Source organism: Clytia hemisphaerica, unplaced genomic scaffold (genome assembly GCF_902728285.1).
Source record: "Clytia hemisphaerica strain Z4C2 unplaced genomic scaffold, Clytia hemisphaerica genome assembly, whole genome shotgun sequence".
Lineage (NCBI taxonomy): Eukaryota > Metazoa > Cnidaria > Hydrozoa > Leptothecata > Clytiidae > Clytia > Clytia hemisphaerica.
Window position 1 is genome coordinate 514990 of NW_027103902.1, and position 22153 is coordinate 537142.

The following is a 22153-nucleotide window of genomic DNA, read 5'->3' on the forward strand; positions in this document are numbered from 1 at the left end:
TTTGTTTTTAATTGTGTTTAACGATGAGAAAAAAAATCCTGATCGCAGTTTAACTACTGTTCCTTACTTCAGTATTGTACACTAAAATAACACAAAATTCTGAATTGGATTGAATTGGACATTTTGGAAGGTCTGAAATGCAAATGCAAGAGACAATCTTGGTGTCTGGAACTATTAGAAAAAAGTGGGAAAGGAGAAAAGTAGATTGCTTCATGATAACACACATCCTGCCTCAGACCCGATTGATACAACAATTATTAAAATCTTTTGACAAAAAAATTCCTTTATATATACCCAATAAATCTCATTCTTATCGGGAAATTGCATAAAATGACATCCTATAAATCGAGGGAGAAAATCAAACTTACCATGCCAGTGGCTCTCTTGAACTTATCTTAAATTTTGATTATCTTATATCTATTATTATGGGAATTATACAGTAATCTTTAAAATTCTCATTCCATCCCACTGAGCCAAAAATTTTCTATCAGGGCACTGGAGACAACGCTGTATTAAACGTTTCTGAAACCATCGATTCAGTGTCACTACATTCGATATTGGTCCTTATAATAAACAAAACGAACGAGACAGTATGCAATATTATGTGGTTTTATGCGGTGAAAGATCAAAGGAAATTTCGTGTGGGAATGAATAACCCTAAACTGACTGATAAAAGAGGAAGTTAGATGGATATCTTGAAATATGATATGTAAAGAGAAGCCAGTTAATGAGTCTTCAATAAAACTCTTTGTTCATTCATGCTTTGGGGTTGATGGAAACCATTGAGTTTGAAGCCCGAAGAAAGTAGAGAAGAATATTCTACCTTTCTCAGGTTAAAGTGAAGCCACGTTCAGAATGACGGATTGAATCTAGTGTTTCTTTTGTTTTCAAACGGCATACTTTTTGCAATACGGACGTAGGTGTGAAACTATATAGGGGTGCATAAGTTTCATACATTTCCGTTTCTTCTCTAGCTCTTTCGGGGCTTTAAACTCAATGATGAAGATCCGTCTCCAAACAATGTTTCCAATACTAAAAGAAGACAAAGGACATAAATGCATGTCTTCCAAAGCCCAAGGGAGGGGGCTAGAAAAAAATGTATGTGCCAAATTACATAGGGTCTAAAAATTGGACCATTATAGTACAGAGAAAATCATTTTGTATTCAAAAAATATCTTAGTACCTTTATCAACTCTGAGACTAATGGACATTTTAATCATCACTTAAAATGCCCTTACAATATATGCAAACTGCTAAAGCATTACAGAGAAAAAATCCAATGCAAACATTATTACACCACCATTGCTGCCACGTCAACAGAAAATCCTTTAGTTACAGTAATAGCATCTAATTTGATCTCACTTCAAATATCCTGTATATCTATATTATCTGGACACAAATCATTTCGCTGACATGTTACAGCCACAAATAAGACACGCTTGCCTTCCTTAGCACAGGAAAAAAATTTCGATTTCCAAGGTTGGAAATTTCAAGATTTCTTAGTTGGAAAATAGATAAAATCCAATGGAAAATTCAACCTGGAAACTTGGGACACTCTCCAAGGATGGAAATTTTGCATTTTCCATGGCCTGGAATTTTCAAAAATCCAGGTTGAAAAAAAGCCACAATCCAAAGTAAACAAACTTGGAATTTTCAAAAATCCAGGTTGAAAAAAGCCAAAATCCAAAAAGTGATGACAGAGATGTGGAAAAAAAGATACTAAACAAGGTTTTTTTTATTTTGTGAATATAGTAAAGTAAAGCCTAGCTCGATGGCTCCCGGTCAATCTCTCGTTAATGCACAGATACGTGGTTGATGTTAGATCACTCTCAGCAGGGCCATCATTTGAAACTATGACAAAACTTATCCATGTCACAAACTTCACTGCACAAACTGAATTGCTCAAACTCACTGCCCGACCGAATCCGAGTGCCTTCCGATTGACGCCCCCGCGAAAACTTCACTGCGACTGACAGCTTGACTGCTCACATTATAGCCTAATATCTAGGTTAGCTATACATCACGACAGTTCTGCGCGAAAAATCGCTTGTGGTTTTCTCAAAGGACATGCGCAGAAAATGGTACAAAAGCGTAATTTCCACATGGGTTTTTACCGTTTTCCAAACTGTTTGGAGAAACACACATTTCCAACGCAAAAAGACTAGTTTTCCAAGGAGGAGTCTCAATTTCACAAAAATGTTATTTCCACATGAATTTTTAACGTTTTCCAGACTGTTTGGAGAAACACAATTTCCGACGCAAAAAGACTAGTTTTTTAATCCGAAGTCTTAATCTTAAAAAAAATCCTATTTCCAACATCGATTTTTGACGCTTTTTTCAATTCCCAAACTGTTTGGAAAAATAAAAATGTCCCACCTAAAAAGTTATCTTTTCCAACCAGCCTTGGAAAATTGTCATTTCTACATTTTTTTTTTCACTTGATTTTTCAAGGGCATTGGTTTATTCTACAAAAATGGGTAATTAACGTTTTCCAAATCAGCTTAAGGTAATTGCTCAAATTTCCAACCTTCAATTATAAAACCATGATGACTATGAAACCATCTATGACTACTCGATCCATACCCCCTTGGCCTTTTGAGTTATGGAGACTCCCCTGTATCTTTAGAATAAGGCGAGAAGCACTACGTTGTTCTCTATTTCCTGCCAAAATGAGGGTAGGGAAGTTCTTATTGCTACAAGTCTATTAGTCTCGATCTAGCTTATAGTTACCATAAGTATCACAGCATATAAATATTACGCTGTGAAGAAAGAAAATCCCGATTCTATTCAACGCACACTCAGCGAGAACAGAAGTAACTATGGCAATCATCCAGGATCTTGGATGCAGCCGTACCAATCAAATCACGAACAAGAAACATATAAAAGATTCAACTAAATCTCAGAAAAAAACATACATATCTTTATGTGATTCGGAATTCATCAAAGTGGGTTAAGTTCGAGCATCTTCCTATTCTTTTTACTAGGGGTACTATCTTGGGGGAAGGGGAGGCGGTCGATGCTTCCCTTAAAATCTCAAGATTGACAAGTGCTATGAGCTTCAAATTTTGACCAGTGGATGGATCATTGTAGATGATTTGCAAAATTTTGACTAGAATGCAAATTAGTCTAAAATCAGATATTGACCGTTTCTGCATATTCATGACGTTATCTTTTATATGGAAACACCCGAAATATTCCATATTCCAACACACTTGATTTGAAAAAGACCGTCTAGTGCAAGTAGCTGTAGAAATTTCAGCTTTCAGTACAAACAATGGCACGTTTTCTAATTTTTCTGTCCGAGAAGCTTACAAGGGAGAAAAATAATCCAAGTCCGAATGTTTCATGATAAGCTCTTTCTTAAAAAAAGACTTTCGATACCTTTACAATTCAAGCGCTTTTCTTTCGAAACATTCCTGTCATCTTTCCTCGGCTCTATCAGAAGTTCTTCTTGGCTAGCTGTAGTCTCATTTCATTGTTTTGCTTCTCTATCGTCAAACTTTGTTGTTGAATTTCATTGATTTGTTGCTTCCAACGGCTTGTAGATGACGAATCACGTTTCTGAGAAAGAATAGTGATTTTATTAGGCTTCTGCTCATGCTCTAGCTAAAAGGTTTCTTATAGTATTTCTTAAGTATATCTATAGAGGTCTGCGATTCAGACTAATATAGTGTACACAGCAATGGCTTGAGAAATAATTAAGAAATTATATGTAACTTCCGGGTTTTTTTCTATCCAATTAAATCCCTGTAAAAAATCGTATTTTGGTCATTTTCGAAATTAGATCCACGCCATAATAAGGCTTCTTCTCTTCCTCTAGCGAAAAGGGTTCTTATATTCCTATCTATAGAGGTCTGCGATTCAGACTACCAGTTTATGTATGTGTGTTTCTCTTTGACGTAGACGGTTAGGTTCTGATTAGTCTAGTCCCTGATAAACTGAGGAATACAGTATACAAGTACTATAACCGTCCTCGATTTTGCGGGTTAAAACTGCGGGATGGTCCAGACGCTTTAGTCACTCTGCCGTCCTCAAAAGAGCAAATACATAACCTCACTATTATGAATAAAAAATTATTTCGAGTAATAAGACCACATTCAAAAAACTTAGTTGCCCCATGGTATCCAAAAAAGCATTTAAACTACACATGTTCTACACTATTTTTACCATCTCACAGCATATAGATAGAAATACTGTAATCTAACTGTTATGGTAAATCTAGAGGTTCAAACTTAACCCGAAGGAAAATGAGCAAATTCCATTAAGCCCAGGGGATACTATGATGCAAGCTGGCGAGTATGTTTCACTCACCAGAATTTTAACCCGTAAGGGAACTTCAAAGTTCCAAAAAGACAGATACCCATATCCTTTATTTACTTAGGTTCCTCCGGGTGGTTTTAGCTCACTTTTCAGGTGCCCCATTGAAGCATGGCGCCCCAACGAGTTAGGTCCCCTTGAGAAATTGCTTCGAGTTAGGTACCCCGATTCAGCCGATAATTTTTTTGAATTGACAACTTTTGTTCTTCTGTCATTCCTAAAATCTTAATGATTTTCGGGGTGGTTTGGGAATCACAAAATCATCAAAACAGCTAGGTACCCCCAATGAATAGGTAACCCCAAAGAATTGCAAAACATTAGTCCCTCTTAAACTCTTAACCTGGCCTAGAGGTGCCCTTCAGATTTCTTGGGGGGCTGACATTATGCCCCGGGTCAATCAATTGAGAGCCAAGAAGTGTTTTTCCTACCTGTATAGCTATATTTTCTTTTTCCATCATTTTGTAGTTGTGTTCTTCTTTATTTACCTGCAAAAACAAAGACAATTATCAAATTGGCATTGACAGTCAGTGCATGATTTCATGTTAATGTGTTTTAAAATTTTGATCTGAAGTAGACAATTTTATTTATTTCCTAAGATAGAATTGAAACCCTTTTGTTCAGCAGGTTTTAAAAAATAAGTTCGGTTGGGTGATGACAAACAAACATCTTTTAAGGTTAGACCTAATATTTTGGAATTTTCGAATACACGTTTTTTTTAATAAGAACAAACTATATAAGAGCATAGGGCTTCGATGACCAAAATCTTAAGAATATTTTGAGGCTTTGTGGACTCTAAAACGCCCAATTTCTTAGGAAAATGGACAAAAATGCCCAGAAAATGGCGAAAATAAGAATATGTTAAGAGCATTTTTAGGCTTAAAGATCAAAAAGTTAAGAACATCCAAAGGCTTCAAAAATTTTGGATGCTCTTATAAAAAAACGTGTATATCATTACCTGGTATTCAAGGTCGGTGATTTCTGCGTCAAGTTTTTCTTTGAATTTCTTGAGGTCACAAGTTGTTGTTTCGATTTCAAAACATGATTTCTCCAATGATTCCATATCCACTGAAATGAGATTATTAAATATTCATGACATAATGTTTTAATTGTAGTCAATTTAAAAGACCGCGTGCGTGTTCGGGTTTAAGAGAGACTCTTATTTAATAACTAAGGGTAAAAAGTCGAAAATTTTCTACGTCGCCCAACCATGGTGGGCGACACATTTTGGCCTTCGCACGCCGGGGGCCATGTTGCAGATCTGCCTGGAAGAAATGGAAAGGCTAGACCATGCAAGATTGATAATAAGTACCATGAAACTTACAATTTTCTTTCCCTTTTGCAAGTACAGTTTCCTTTTCAACCACATCTTTCTGCAGTTGACTCTCATCAAGATACGTTTGAACTGATGCTCCAAAAGTTGCCATTTTCGAACGATACTTTTTCAATATTTGGCGCTCCCCGATTGCGTTCCACTTGAAATTGGAGATGTGCTCGCGCAGTGTTCTTTTTTGGGATAACATAATTTTTATGTCTTGTTCTAGTTTAGTACATGTTGATCTTGTCTCTTCCACTCTTTCCTGGAAAAATACATAATTTCAACACAGTCACTTGAGCGAGCTTCGAAATCATATTGTCTTTAAAACTTGTACGTACAATTAACTCCTGGTTATTCGAACCCCTAAGTTTTCGATCAGGCTAACGTTATTTGGACTTCAGATAGATAGACCAGGAAACCTTGAAAAAAGTTGCGCGAATAGAACCCCGGGGGTGCACTGACCTTGACTGTCGACGGGGACGTGCCACTGGAGCTTGAAAAGTGGACCCCGTCATATAAGAATTTTCGGAAAATTAGGACCATTATATTCTTATTAACTTCCACCCTAAAAATTGTCTAAAATAACCATAAGTCGACCCTGTTAGATTCACATCTTGAAAATTAGTAAATTTTTAGGACCCTGGTGCCTAAAAAAGTGACCCTGACCAGCGGCACGTCCCCGTACCCAATTTTGCCTAGGTGCCCCCCCCGGAATATAACAAACCTGTATGAGGAAAATTTGTCTGTTGACTGATTCTACTTCTTTGACAACTGATTCAAATGAAGTTTCTCCTGAAAAAAAGAACCGTTTTCAAAATTGAAAGCTAGTGTGATTTTTAAGATAGAAACCCCCAGCAGATTAAAGTAAGACTAAAAGAATTTGGTGTCAGCAGTTTGAGAACCAGGGAGGGTAACTTAAGGTCAAGTTTTCAGCTAAGGTACACTGTAAAGGTTGAGAGGAAGAAAAGCGGTGATCCACTGCAAGGGTGTAAAAGATAAAAAAAAAAAGGTTGTTTCGGGAAAAATCCAACTATTATACCTCTTTGATTAGACTTTCAAAAAGATGCATTAAAAATTACAAAGTTTGATTTTTTGCTCAAATTAGCTGTAAGGGTTAGGCTGTACGCATCCGCTCTGATATGTTTTGATAAAGAGTGCGTATTGTGTATAAAATTCCGGTCTGAGAGTTACCCCAAGAGTTATTGGGGTAACTTGTTTCAAGGTTCACAAGTCATTTTTGTATTAGCATAGGGTCCTCCAGGGTTCAGGTACCCCCAAAAATTTAGGTACCCCCAATCATTTTGGTACCCCCAAAATTTTTGGAATTCTAAAGTAACCCCCCAACTTTGAGTTACCCCCTTTTTGATTTTTTTATTGTTAAAAATACAAAAAAGGATTTTTTGCTCTTTTGTCATTCCTGGGAAAATACTTACATGGCGGCCAGTACTTTATTTTCAACAAATTCAAGGGCGTCATTTTTGACTATAATTTTCCAGGGTTTCAAGGTATTTTTATATACCACAAACTTTCAAGGGTTTCTAGGGTTTTTAGTTGATCTTTGCTAGTTTTCAAAGATTTCAAGGAAATCTGTCGACAAAAGGAGAAAGGTTGAATTTTCAATTTTTGTGTAAAGGAGGGCCCTTAAATTGGTAATTTTACAACCACCCATTCTATCACCCAGACCTGCCAATCTCATATAATTCCAGTGGCACTTAACGGGTTAAAAGGTAACCCCCCTAAGAATGAGCGTGGAATATCCCCTTGAGTCTCAGGGGTTCCAAAAGTATGTTTTCTCATTTTTAAGTCACTGCGATGTTTGTACGCAATGGGGAAAATTTTGCATTTCTGAAAGTTAAAATGGCTGAAAATGGCCACAAAATTTGGCATTTCAAGGGTTTCAAGGGCATAAATCTTGCATTTAAAGGGTCCCCAAAATAATATTGACTTTTCAAGGGTGTTTCAAGGGTTTCAAGGAATTCAAGGGTGATGACTTCATACAAAACAACAGCCCCCGCCCCCACTAATGAAAATGCAGGTACCCCCAAACATATCAGGTACCCCCTAAATTTAAGAATACTTCCAGGTACCTGGCTTTTTTAACACTTTTTTTTAGGTACCCCCAAATCTCTGGGGGGGGTGGATCCTATGATTAGTAGCCTCTAGTACATGTTTTTTCTTTTATAAGCATAACGTTTATAAGCATATGCAGGCTCAGTTTTTGGTACCTAAACAATGGCTCTATTGTTTGAGAACAATAGAATGCTAAGCATAATGCGAGCCTGACATAGGCACAGACACTTGCTTATAAAAACATGTACTAACTAACCTCTTGAATTCAAAATTCAAATTAAATGAAATTTAAAGATCCCTCATGTAAAACAAGCTAACCAAGTTTCTAAAACTCAATAACACAAAGACGGGGGTAACGCTCGGGCAGGAATTTCATAAACGATACACATCCCCTATATTAAAGCATATCAGAGGGGATGCGTGCAACCTATCTAAGGGTCTGATTAGCATTCTAATATTTTTCTGACATATAATCGTTTTCTAATGTAGTCTTCCCAAATAGAGTCTATGACATAATATGAACAGATTATTGCCAAGATTTCCAGTAATCAGAAATTTGAAATCAATCCTTACCTTCTTTTAGCTGTACCTAAATCGAAAAAGAGGTTAATTATTAGAAAGCAAGCATACCGACGAGCAATGACCTAACACTAAATCACCAAGTTAACAAGAAAAAGGTAAGAAAGTTTTCAGATCTATCATGTTTAGAACTAGGACAATGTGGTTGAATACAGCATCTTCTAATGAGTTTGTTTGTCATATAATTTACTACTGTAATTTCTCGAATTTAGGGATTAAAGAGCACCCGCAGACCTACTGGGACCCCTTCCACAAGGAAAAATTTGCCATAATATCGCCCACAGTGGAAAATTATACTCTCATTTTTGTCTCTTAAATAATCAGATAAGCAAATCCTCAGTGCAAAATATTGTGCTATTTTTTTCTGGCTCGAAAACAATGGAATTAAAAGCCACGGCCACAAAAAGCATGGAAAATCTCCATCAATTTTCAATACGTTATTTTTACCCCCAGTGGCTGAAAAATTCCCGCCGGGTCTGTGAGAAGAAGGTGTTATAGAGACCATTGAAACAAAATTCTAAGTTGAAAAGCTACTATGAAAACTAAAACCGTAGTTGTACTTGTAGTTTTGCCAACGTTTTGCCTTTAGATTCCAACTCAGTTAATTGACATTTCTGGGCTTGTAAGACTTCACCTGATTCAAAAAAAGAACAAAAAATTAAGATAAAATGCTTCTTGGTATGGTTGCAGTACTGTAATGATGGTATAGCACTAATAATAGTGCTACTTCGTTAATGTTAAAATTGCATAAAAATACTTAAATATGGAGTATACGTGAAAAAAAAAACAAGGGGAATTATAGTGAGTTATTTGTGGGTAATTTTGTACAGTTAAGGCGTAACCCCGGGGGGGGGGGGGCAGCTGGGCAAAAGGACCGACGGGTATGTGCGGGTCCTAAGGGTACCTTTTCCAATATGTTTAAAGTGCACTGTAAGGGTCGGAAAAACTAGAGATGCACTGTAAGGGTAGAAATTCCAGAAAATTCTTGAAAAATCTAGGTATTTTGACCAAAAATGCTAGAATTTTGACCATTTTTTGCACGAAAGGGATCGAAAATTTGGGGGAAATGCACTTTAAGGGTACGATTTTCACTGATTTTTGCTGCACTGTAAGGGTGCAATTATAAAAGCCAATTTTTGGCCCGCACATACCGTCAGTCCGCAAACCGAGTGCCCCCCCCCCCGGGGGCGTAACCTCCTGAAATCAGATCGTGATTGCTCTCTTCCAACCACGCTGAAGCTCTCAAGGGTCAAAAGGGATGGGTGAAGAAAACAAAAAAATCTGACGAATAAGGGGCTACTAGAGTTGCGAGCTGACGGGGGGGGGGTGGTGCCACCCGACTTTCGAACTTTGGACCCTTACCGGGACTAAAAAGGAGAAAACAAAGGAAAATTTTGAGAATATTACGAAATCTGACCAATTTTGACCAAATTTCGATCTTTCAGGGGGTAAAAAGTTGCAATTTTTCCGACCCTTAGTGGGACTGAGATTTAATTTTCTGATTTTTCCGACCCTTAGCGGGACTTTGGAAATCCAAAAAAGGTACCCTTAAAGGCGGCACATAACCTCCATTGGCCTAATGACCCCCCCCCCTCCCCGGGCAAATAAGTAATCTCGAATTTGTAAGGAACACGCTCGTCTAATAGGACTGGGAATGACAACAAGGTTGCGTGATTAAAAAATAGTGCACCGTATCAGGAAAATTGAGTTTTTGACTTTCCACAAATTTGTTTGATTAATTATGGATATTTCGATTTGTGGAGTAAGGTTTATAAGGCATTTACCTGAAGGGATGAGAAAACTTGTTCAAGTTATGTAAGGAGGCATTCGAGTTATAAAGGTTTGAGTATTGTATTATTGATAACAGAAGTCGAATCTCCTGCGGTTTTCTATTATTTAGAAGCAAAATATTGAACATTTGCCCATCATGGGAAGGGGTGACCTCGAAAACCTGTTTCGGACGCTGCCTGGTCTATTAGAGATATAAAGAAAAAGAACAATAGTATTTAGAAGTACCCAAAAGAAAGTGTTTCTAGAGGAGAAAAGTCCTAATAATCAAACAATCCACCCAAAAAAACAACAAACAACAAACCTGTCAAAAGTGAAAGTGATTCGTCTTCAAAATCGTGGAAACTTTCTTCTCCACCTCCTAACAATTCGAAAAGTTCATTCGTTCTCTGAACATTTCCAAGTCGTGTAGGAGTTGGTGGCACACTGAAATCTAAATCGTCCATATTCTTTAGTTTCTTTATCAGTCGAGACTGTCTACCTGTCTAACAAAAAAAAATAGTTCAAGATTCTTCGAATCTTCGAATGTTTACATTTTGTTTTTATTTTTCCCGCCTAAAATTGAAAACATTCGAATTAGATAAAACGTTCGAATCTTCTTCAAAGGTCTGTCTACACGATGTGATGTTATCTACTTCCAGGTATTTTAAACGTTCGAAAAACTAAAAACGTTCGAATGTGGTTTTAAAGGTCTGTTACACAATTTCATGCAATCTACTTCCGGGTATTTTAGAAGATTCGAAGTCCCAGTTGTATTATATCGCCTTTCTTCCAACGTGTTCTTATTAAAGCCTGGGATACATTGGCGAGGTTATATTTCTTAGGAAGTATATCTATAGAGGTCTGCGATTCAGACTAATTTTCGCGGGGATTATATTTCACGGATTCGGGTGTCATCCGTTAAATTAAGTACCAATGAAAATTTAAAAATAAAAGGTACATCCGAAAAAGTTTTTTGAAGCCATCCTCGAAAATAAAAATTTCGTGGACGACATCAATTGTGAAATTTAATCTCCAAATTTATCCTATTAAAGTAGTTTTCAAATTGTACGTTCTCAAATTTCCATATCAATATTTTGGAAGAACAGTTCAATTTAATGAGGAGGTGAGGAATCATGACACATAATGCTTTTCGTTTGAAAACGTTTAGTAAAGCACGAATATCGGACGTTATAAGAAAAAGAAATAATGTCGTGATAACAGTCTAGACCAATTTGGCAAATTAACTTCAATATCAGTATCCTATTGGAGTTGACTTAATAAACTTGTTTTGTTTTGATGTATATTCAAATCACCAGAAACGAAGTGGATTTGTTGTGCGTATTGTGTCAGATTAATAAAGGAATTCCGGTGATGTGTAGGTGTTTTTTCATTAACTTGCGGGAAAGGTTATAAGTTCATCCTCTGCATGTTCTCCATCACGATATATGAACATTTAAAATTTCCTGAACGACAAGGAGGTTATTATCTGTTCAAAAACAAACAAAATCTACCTACTGGAATGTATTCGTAGAAATATGCTGTGCTCTGCATAACTCGAACCTTACAGGACCTTACAGAGAATGTTTGTGAGCTGAGGTTTAACATTATGCGATACAGGGGTGTCAGTATTATGGAGCATTTTTGGGCATGCATTTAGAGTTTGTAAATAATTTACAGTGTGTCCGAAATAAAAGAAGGAGAACATTATTTCTCGAAAACTTGTTAATTGCTTAAGGATTAATTTAGACGATGTTATCGTCCGTTACAGTGATAGTAAAGGCGGGAAAATATGGCGGTGTGGCGTTATGGCGGTATACGGAAAAAATCGGTGGGAGAGTTTCGAAGAAACGACTGGCAAACTCTACCAACTGTACAAACTCTTTTCGGCAAAAAACCCGTTTGCGAATTTTCTTCTGTTTGGGCTTTATTCTTAGATAGGAGTGTGATTATTTACGTGGGTCCCGTGCCCTCGTGGGTCCCGTGGGTCCCGTGCCCTCGTGGGTTCGTGCCCCCGTGGGTCCAAAAAAAAAACCCGTGGGTCCAAAAAAAAAACCCGTGGGTCCAAAAAAAAACCCCGTGGGTCCGAAAGAAAAACCCGTGGGTCCAAAAAAAAAACCCGTGGGTCCGAAAAAAAAACCCGTGGGTCCAAAAAAAAAACCCGTGGGTCCAAAAAAAAACCCCGTGGGTCCGAAAGAAAAACCCGTGGGTCCAAAAAAAAAACCCGTGGGTCCAAAAAAAAACCCCCTGGGTCCGAAAAAAAAACCCTGGGTCCAAAAAAATATATTTTCGCTAGCGATTTGCATGATGGATGGCGTGACCGGGGAGTTTTTTCAAGCGTGATGGCGCGATTCCGAATTTTTTTGGCTTGATTGCGTGATTGGAAGTTAGAACGTGATCACGATTTGACAAAATTTTGGAGCGTGATGCGTAATTAAACGAAATTTTGCTCTGTATGTATTGCCGATAATTGCGTGATGAACTTCTATTTGGTCATTTTTAGTGATGAGTGATTGAACTTGAAAATTAGCATGATCGCATGATTTGGGTCTGATTTTGGGTCTCTTCAAAGTTAATGAACTTTACTTTCGATTAAAGCAAAAATGAAGCAAGTCTTTTCAACAGTTAGAAATCGCCCTGCAACAAACTTTCTCATTTGTCAATTGCTAGAATCCGGAAACTTTCTCTTTCTGGCGGTATTGAAAGAGTTGATATTCGACTGTTTTGTCCTACCTTGAACTCGAGAAAAAGACTTTCGAACAATTAGTCTCCCGCAGACAATATCTAAACTAAAACCGACCCACAGTTTAAAACACACAAGCAAACAATAGAATGTTTCGAGACATTTATTTTTCCGGAACCAAACCAACCAATGAAATCCACGAAGTTTCGGGGTTTTTTGTTGGACCCACGGGATTTCTTTTTTGGACCCACGGGATTTTTTTGGACCCACGGGTTTGTTTTTTTGGACCCACGGGATTTTTTTTGGACCCACGGGTTTTTTTTTTGGACCCACGGGTTTTTTTTTTGGACCCACGGGTTTTTTTTTTGGACCCACGGGTTTTTTTTTTCGGACCCACGGGGTTTTTTTTTTCGGACCCACGGTTTTTTTTTTTTTTGGACCCACGGGTTTTTTTTTTTGGACCCACGGGTTTTTTTTTTGGACCCACGGGTTTTTTTTTTGGACCCACGGGGGCACGAACCCACGAGGGCACGGGACCCACGGGACCCACGAGGGCACGGGACCCACGTAAATAATCACACTCCTTAGATAGTGATTTGTAGGATTAATTGTCAATCGATTGAAAAAAAGAATTTCCACCGTGTATTATCATTCGCTCTAGCAAAGCGATTTAAAAAAGCAAAAAATAATGGAATTATATCTATATTAGATCCTTTTTTTTTGGACACCCTGTATTTATGACAAAAATGAAACTCCTATTTGTAAAAAATAGTAATGTTTTTTCTACCCAGGATCACTTTCAGAAACTGTAGTTTTGTGGCAGGGGGTAAAAGGATATATCGAATTCTCAAAAACCTTTCTTTTCATTTAAAAACGCTTTATTTTGTGAATTGAAAACATTGTTATTTACAGGTATGATTTCTATCAGTAAAAATTACGGAGTAAGTATAATAACCTAGATGATATATTGGACCAGCCAAATAACATCTTCTTTATTTCAATATAAGGTGGGGGGACTTGCCTTTTGTTGTTTAAAAAATTTCTACATAAATAAACAAATTAATATCATGTTATATTACAATTTCCTGTTTTCGTGAGAGCTTGTTGACAATGTCTGATTCGGAGTTTCTCTACATTATAATGATGTAAAACAATACCTTTTACTCGTCCTGAGGTGTGGTCATTGATGTTGAATGGGGATTTCCCCTAACAACTTTTGCATTAAATCAATTGAAAAAATATACAGAGCGAAAATCACCTCAAGGGAACTAATTTTCGAAAACAAATAAATCCGAAATAAACGTAAATAAATTTACAGAACGAATTTAAAGTCTAAATACCCTGAATTAAACACCCCTGTCTCACAGCCCCGATGGAACTTTTTTTCTCAGTGGGGATAAAAATTCCTTTTGAAATCCCAATAGAGATAGAAATTCCTTTCTTCCAAGGTTAAAAAAGTCAGTTGCGATGGTTTTGAAATAAAAGCTAATTTCCAAGTGGAGCTGAAATTCTAAGGTAATTTCTCACCGGGGACGAAATTTTTGTCAATCTTTCCAGTGGGGCTGGGCTCCAGTGGGTCTGTGACACAGGCGCATAATTAAAGTCAAATTTCTAAGAAGATTTCAATAGCAATCAGCAAATAGTATCGTTCTTGTGAATTTTCCGCTTGTGATCGTCCTCTACTAACGAGAAAAGGTTTTTTTTTCATAGGAAGTCTTAAATCCTTGAGGTTGACGGGCGGCTACTGCCTCTCATTCATTGCTCTCTAGATTGATTCTCGTACTCCTACATCCAGAGTTTCATTTTCCACTCAAGCAACTTCCGCGGGAACTTTTATTACTGCTTGTATAGATGGTCATCGTATTTGATGAGAGAACAGGTTTCATTTTTGAATAGTTTAATTTCCCGTTGCTACCGTTACTGGATGCTGATGATGGTTTTGTTTTGTTGACGATACTGGACGAGAGGGATGAAAATGATTTGTAAGAAAAGCTGGAACTCATTTTTGGTGTTTGTTTTTGTTGATTAGATCGGATTTGGTGTAGGTTTGATGCAGTTACGTGTGGTGTGCGTGATGTTAGATTCCTGGAAAAAAACGTGGGAACGATTACATTTCGATTTGATTGGCAGTTCAAATTGATTGGAATTTTCTGAAATTACTTTCTACTATCAATTTGAATGTGAAAACTGTGAGAGTGTCAAAAATGTATTGTTGAAAAAGAATTCCTAAAATATTTTATACCTAATGTCTAAGTTATCTAATGTCTAATTTCTAATAGCCTTTCAAATTTGGCCAAATAAAACTTAGCTGGATCAAAGTTCCTTGGCTAAATTTACATAATCATTTACAAGATAGATTTTGTTAAAAGTATATTCATGATAAAATTGGCCAAAAAATTAAGAATATGCTAAGAATATCACCATCATGGAATTTGGCAACAAAACCTGAGAATGCCATTTATAGAGCATTTTTATCTGTAAATTGCCAATTATCCCCCAATAAGGCTCAATTCTTTCACAAAAATGCCATTTTATGCTTCAGATATGCGTTTTTTGTTAAATCTAGTCTGAATTAGGATCCTAACCTAAATGTACCTAAGAATATTTTAAGGTGATTTCCCCTAAAAAGTCAAGAATATCCATCATGAAATGAAATAACGTGTAAGCGTGTGATTGGAACGAAAGCGCCGACGTCTCTTCAGCTTTGCTCTCTAAGTTTCAAATTTTTTCTTAGAATTTTAAGTAAAATATTGAGACCTATCGAATTAGAGAGAGTGTAATAAAATTAGAAAAATTAATACCACAGTTTTTAATGATTCACTTACCTTAATGATATATACTTGGTGAATCTTCCAAACAAATTATAATTGATGTTTAAAAAGTACGACTCGGCTGGATCTCTGATTAATGTTAACTGATTTTCTTTGTTCTTCAACATTAATCGTACAGCATTTTTATAAAACAAGTCAACCCACATATTTCCGGCCTTTTTGACATCATTTCCGATGGACGGTCTATCGAACAATCCGGAGCGAGCTTTCCCCAGTTACCGTGGTATGGAAATTGAGATCAACATAATTTTCGATGTAATTAAATACTTATTTAACACTACTTGTGATGTGATCATATTTATTGGGGCGTTTATTGTGGATAGCAGTCTACTTTAATTTCAGAAAAATTTAATCAATTCGCGAGAATAAAATTCGCTTGAAAAGTCTCAAATTCAAAAAAATTTATTTCACTGAAATACACTCTTTTTTTATAAGCATGCGAGAAAATCGGGTCGAGGCTAAGTATGCTTGGTAAAATCTCCTTTTCAGCCTTAATTTATGTTTATTTATATGCTTAGACTTCGATTTGTTAATTTCCTTGGTTTTATGAAAATTTCGAATTTTTTTAAAGAATGAAAGTTTTCTTTGTAATTTGGCACCGCAAGCGAAAATCTGTGGTCTAAAAAGCTAAAACAGCTTTTTAAGTATTCCTAAAAAGGTCACCCACAGTGATCTTTCATTGGAACTTTTGTAAAATCGGGATTATTTTGGCTAATATCCCTTGTATCTCCTTAAGTAGTGCTCATAAGGAGATGAAATTTGGTATATAAAGTCTCCTTATAGCAATGTAAAACCATAGAGGTATAAAGAAAGACAGGAGATGAATTTGTCGGTAATTGGTCGTTAAAGTCTTTTGATTTCTTTTATGTAATAAATCAAAAGAAATTCTAGGCTCGCCCGATGAAATACGACTTTTTAGTAGAACTTAAGTTTGCTCTGAACATTCTTATTATCAGCATTGAAGATTTCTAGCCTTCTAATATACGAGAATAAAATGAAATTTAGCTCCACGAAATAAGTTTGCGTTCAATTTTGTCATCCATTAAATTTTGTTTTGAAAAGATATTTTCTCCAGCCAGAAAATAAAAAGTTCTTTATAAGCACACACAATTTCAGACCCAACTTGTAGACAAAAGGTCGCTGGAGAATTTTGGAGGAAAGTATTAAGCAATAGAGTTCACCTTGAAGAAAATGTTGATCGAAAAATCTTGTCATTTGATGAAGGATTGCAAAGTTTACAGGCCCTTTTTTAGTCCAAATATTTTCTTACGCCGATGTCAGAAACAATGAATCTCGTCTCATCTTATTTCCGACACTTGAGTTAGCCAATAAGATTTCACCTATCAACAAAAGAGCTCATTAAAAATGCACGATATATGAGATTATGAGCATGCGTACCTCGTAATTTTTTTAATCGTAGGGCGAGCATGGTTACAATAGCATACTTCTCCTGTTTCTTTATACCTCCATGGTAAAACTAGGAAAATTTTTTTTCGATACATCAAACTGTTCACCAGTTATTGGGCACTTTCGTTTTCGAGAGATCCCTCTATCCCGTCCTCATCCCAGTTGAGATCCCTCTAAATCGGAATCACGATAATCCCGGATAGGAAAGTGCTAGAGACTTTAAATTTTCACATAATGTAATTATATTTGTCCTCTAAAGGATAAAAGAAAAAGAAAGCATTTCTTCTCAGTTAATTTCCTAAAATTTGGCTAAAACAAGGAAATTTGAATCCGATTAATCCAATCAAAGATCGCCGTGACCATTTTAGAAAAGCTGCACGATTTTTTTTGGATTTGAAGGTATGCTTGGCATTATGCTTATTTTTTTAAGGGGTTTGAGCCTTAGTATGTTTATAAACGTTATGCTTATGAAAAGGAGTGTAATGACCGAGAAGAACGTATCAATTTACTCGTTTTTTATAAGAACAAAATATATTAAAACATAAGATTTCGATGGCCAGAATATTAAGAAAGAGTTAAGAGATTTTTTAGGAAAATTGACCTAAATAATTTTAGGGAAAATTTCAAAATTTTGAGGTCGCCTAAAGCATATTTTAATTTCGATTTGAGAAGTACAAAAATTACAATAATTGCGAAAAATCTACAAAAGTGGAAATATATCCTAAAAATTGTGTGCGAATAATCTTAGAAATCGTTACTTTAAATAAAAATTACAATGTTCAACAAATAATTCGTAAAATTTCAAAGATTTTGGAAATTGTTGATATAATTTAACACAATATTCATTTTAAATTTATGACCGGTGATATGTGAGCGCTGTTTACCGCTGATTTGTGTCAAATCCGCCCGTCGATTAGTCTTTAACGGATATAGTCTAGATAACCACAATCTTCCTAGGGTAGATTCCTGTTTACTTCATTTGTCTGAGCAGGAATTTCGACTGATTTCTAAGCTACCGTGATTCTTTATGAATGACGTAATCTTTTCTACGGAAACACCCGAACACACCGGCCGGCACGTTTTATTGTAAGACTTTGGAACCAGTGGCTATATTTTTCGGATTAAATCATGATACTTTATAGCCAATACTTGACCTTTTTCTGACTTTCATTAAATGATTAAATGAACTTTCGATGGATGATATAAATCAATAATTGAACCGGTAAACTTTTAACTTGTTGTAGGGTAAAAGTGCAAAATCAGTATTACTAGTAACTCTTAAAGGTTTTGTTTTTAAATAAGACTGATATCGTTTGCTTACTTGTCAAATTTTAATTCACAAGCTTTTTCACATTGAATTGACGCGTATGTGGAGCAAGATTGTTCCAGAAATAGGAAAAGAAAAACCTTTTTTTGCTTATATCAGCATATTATAATAATAGGCAGACACCGCCCTTATATGTATCTGATATGAAACACTTATGTAAAAATAAAACCTTTAAAATTTCTTGAAGATCGTTTTTGAGATTATTACGCTAGATCCTCATTATTAAAGATTTTCTTTTGTTACTTTTGATCGGCTGCCAACCCGACTAGAAAAAGTAGTTAAGTCAACGGCGTTACAATCTTATGAAATGCGGTACTCTAAAGAAAATTAAAGGTCAAAAGGTGAAAAGTAAAAAATGCCAAGCTAATCATAGTTAATTTACGTGACGTTTCCTATGAAAGATAGTTGTGTCCCTTCCTGGATTATAAACAAGCGAAAATTTTTGATATTGAGGTATTTGTTTGTTTATTTACAGGGTGTGGGCGTTGTCCCAGAAATTCATGGAAAGTCAAATTCAATTCTATATAGGAGATCAGCCTCCTTCTCAAATACCAAACGAATACAAAGCATCAAAATGTCCATTCAACGTTCCATAGTAATCATATAGCGACATCAGATGAACGTTGTATGGACATGATGTGTTGTGTCTGTTCGGCATTTGAAGGTGTCTGATTATAGACGTTTGTTGAACATTATATTTACGAGTTGCGTCTGCTTGAAGGTTAAAGTACTCTTATAGCCGTTGTCGTTCTATCTCTCTACTTATTTCTAGCCTTATTGTTTGTTTGTCTGCCTACTAGTGTCTTCTAGTGGGAGTTTTCCCGGCGTTTTACTGACCAAATTTCCCTAGTATGATATTAATGTCTCCTTAAACTCGTCCCCAGTTCCTTTGCATTATAATTCTGATAGTCATCATGGAAGTACCACGCGCTCATCATTAAATCAAAATATGAAAAGTCTCCTGTTTTCATTAAGACAGGAGAAAACTTTCAGGCCAAACCATACTAATTCATTTTGCCATCAGTATATAAGAGAAGAAATTATAGGGTATATCTACAGGCTAGTTTTCATATTTTTTATTGTCCTTGGTAGGTGTACTCAGAAATCTACACGAAGCCCGGGGGGGGGGCATTGACCTTGACGACTGACGGTGACGTGCCGCTGGAGTTTGAAAAGTGGACAAATATGAATGCTAAATTTGGGACCCTTTCAAAACGAGAAATCGAAAAATTTTCCCATTTTAACCCTAAAAAGTGGCAAAAATGCCTTAAAGTAGACGAAAAAATTGAGAAATTTTCTAATTTCCACCCTGAGAATTGTCCAAAATGACCAAAATTGACTCTGTCAGGGGTACATCTTGAAAATTAGTAAATTTGGGACCCTGTCAGGGAAAAAAAGGGAGCCTGATCAGCGGCACGTCCCCGCACCTAATTTTGCCTAAGTGAACCCCCCCCTCCCCTGGGACAGGAAGAACTTCCTTAAATTCACCACACCTGCACTACTTTCTGGCAAATTAAGAGGGGGTCTTGTCACACCTCACAAGTAGTTTAATAAGCAGAGCGGTGGTTAAAATCGTCTTTCGGGTTTGGTGTGAGAGGAAATGGGCGGCATAAATCAAACTTAAACTGAAAATATACTTAATATAACTATTTCTCATTCACCTCCACCAAATGTCGGTTAAGTTCGCCTAGCAGATTATTGAAAGTGGTTGAATATAAATCAAAATCGTGTAAGTTAACCCTTACTGATCCATAATCATATTATTATTACCTTTAGCTAAGAAGTCTTATTCCTTAGCGCTGAAAGTTTCATTTGTGATACCATGTTTAACATTTTTAGCGTCCTCTATTTTCTGTGAAGGGTTTTTCCACTCTTCCGTTTTTATAGAATTTTCATTGTTTATAATTTGTTCTTGCTTTTTATCTCCAACATCGAATGTCTCAATTACATCATCATCAATCAATATTTTCGTTTCACTAACCACGATATTATCTCCATCATTTTCACTTCCATTATCTCCCAAATCATCAACTTTACTTTCTTTTATCTCCTCACGATGAAGCCTACTACTCAACCGTCGATAATTAACCAACTCAATATTATTACCATTCTCTTCTGTATTATCTCCCGAATAATCAACATCGTTTGTATTATCTCCATAATATTGTAGCACTTTTTCAGAAGTGTGATCCAAATCTTCAGGAACTGCGTGATGGAAGGAACGTTTCTTTTGTTGTTGGGCGTCTTTCAAAGAATAAATGACTTCCAAGACGGTTCCAGTTCTACGGTAACGGACATCTACTTTCTGATCGCCGACATAAAAATTTCCAGACATTTGGTTCTCATCCTCTACAACAACAACAGACTGGTCCCCGGCCTCTTTTTCGTCTTCCTTTTTAGCCTCCTCTTCAGGCCAGTACAGAGACGGATTCAAACGATTGAAAAAATCTAAATTGAATTTCCGCCTTTTGACTGCATTACGGAATCGGAACTTTAAAAGGGTCGGGTTTAATGATAAAGTTATGTAAAGATGCCATCGGATAAGAATCCGTTTCTTTCTTCGGATTTCGCGTTTAATGTCCGACATATCGGTTGTGTCCAGAAATCCAGCTGGCATTAACCCTCTCTTTGTTGTCCCGAAGTCTGGAAAATGAAAAAAAACGACGATTTAAAAAAAACTTTGCCATAGTAGAAGAAAACATTCGATTTGAAGATGCAAATGCTAACGCAATTTGAAATAAAGCAATAAGAAAATTATTCAATTTCATGATGAGGTTATATGCTTAGAAGATGGTTATAAATATATGAGTGGTTTAAAAAAGTGGTTTCGAGCCATTATTTCTAGCTAACTAGGCTAAAGTGAACAATTATTTTCAATAAAACCAAAAGTGATTTCTTTGCGAACACTTTCCATAAGAATTGATTCCTAAAGGCTTTAAGTTTTAAGCTTTAAGCTTTAAGTCTAATAAGTCAATTTTCAAAGCGCCATAAATCCAATTTTTACTAAAATGAAAGGAATTGCTCAAATCCTCTGATTTGAATTTGAGGAATATCTGGGGATTTCACATCCTCGATATTGGAAAACTGTCTGATGAACTCTTAAGGCTGAAGAAATGTTTCATAATAGTTATGGGCAAGTGACAAAATTGTTTAGTAAATTAGATTTAACCAGAGATATTTTTCCTTTATTTGACTGAATTTAGGATAGTATTTGATTTTCCTTGATAACAACTTTCATTAGCATTTGTGTGTAGGAGTTGGTTAAACCGACGGGATGCGAATCTAACCAACGTACGACATATATTATATCCTTTTCCTGAAGAAATGTTAATCGGATTAATCAAATTATTGGAATTCCTCGGTGGCTAACTTGTGTTCGTGAGTTTAACTTCCTGAGCCGATTAGCACAGACAACCTCGGGTTTCCGTCTGTGATTAATAGAAAGAACTGCCCTGGGTTTCCGGATAAAGTTCTCATCTGTAAAAACAAACAATCTCCCCGTCAGCAGTAATTAGCAATTATCAGTATCTTTTACATTTAGACGGGATCTGCCTAGAAAGCTACAAACAATCTGTCAGGGTGAAGCAAATCTTCATGTTGACTAGGAATTAGGCCAGGCAGAACCAGTTTGCTGTTTTAATTTCCTCGTAGGACAACGAATGATGCAGAGCCGAGAGGCTATTATGTCCAGCTGTAAGTTTTACCAAGCAAAAAAGCTATTATTGTATTTTTTGAGCCAATTTTTTTTGATTGAATCGTGAAAATTTAATTTCTGAAAAAGGAAAGAGAGAGAAAGAGAGAGGCATTATTGTCAAATCAAATCATGTGGCGCTGAAAGGGGAAAAAGTAGTTTCTAT

At 36.2% G+C, this 22153-nt stretch overlaps 2 protein-coding genes across 3 annotated transcripts in view; both read right to left on the reverse strand.

The window, feature by feature from the left end:
* Positions 1 to 3341: 3341 nt before the first annotated feature.
* Positions 3342 to 10626, reverse strand: LOC136808940 (coiled-coil domain-containing protein 122-like). The gene is made up of 8 exons (XM_067065502.1): positions 10374 to 10626; positions 8842 to 8915; positions 8276 to 8291; positions 6357 to 6424; positions 5639 to 5894; positions 5273 to 5382; positions 4746 to 4802; positions 3342 to 3561 (listed from the first exon to the last, which is right to left on the reverse strand). The coding sequence occupies exons 1-8, from the start codon at positions 10513 to 10515 to the stop codon at positions 3439 to 3441; spliced, it is 846 nt and encodes a 281-aa protein (XP_066921603.1). The 5' UTR covers positions 10516 to 10626; the 3' UTR covers positions 3342 to 3438.
* Positions 10627 to 19857: 9231 nt separating this feature from the next.
* LOC136808942 (receptor for retinol uptake stra6-like) overlaps positions 19858 to 22153 on the reverse strand; it is a 45541-nt gene continuing 43245 nt past the window's right edge. Inside the window, exon 20 of one of the 2 annotated variants that reach the window (XM_067065505.1) lies at positions 19858 to 20939. In XM_067065505.1, coding sequence (XP_066921606.1) covers positions 20083 to 20939 — 857 coding nt within the window. In that variant the 3' untranslated portion in view covers positions 19858 to 20082. The remainder of the gene's footprint in view (positions 20940 to 22153) is intronic. The other variant, XM_067065504.1, reaches the window with a different exon arrangement.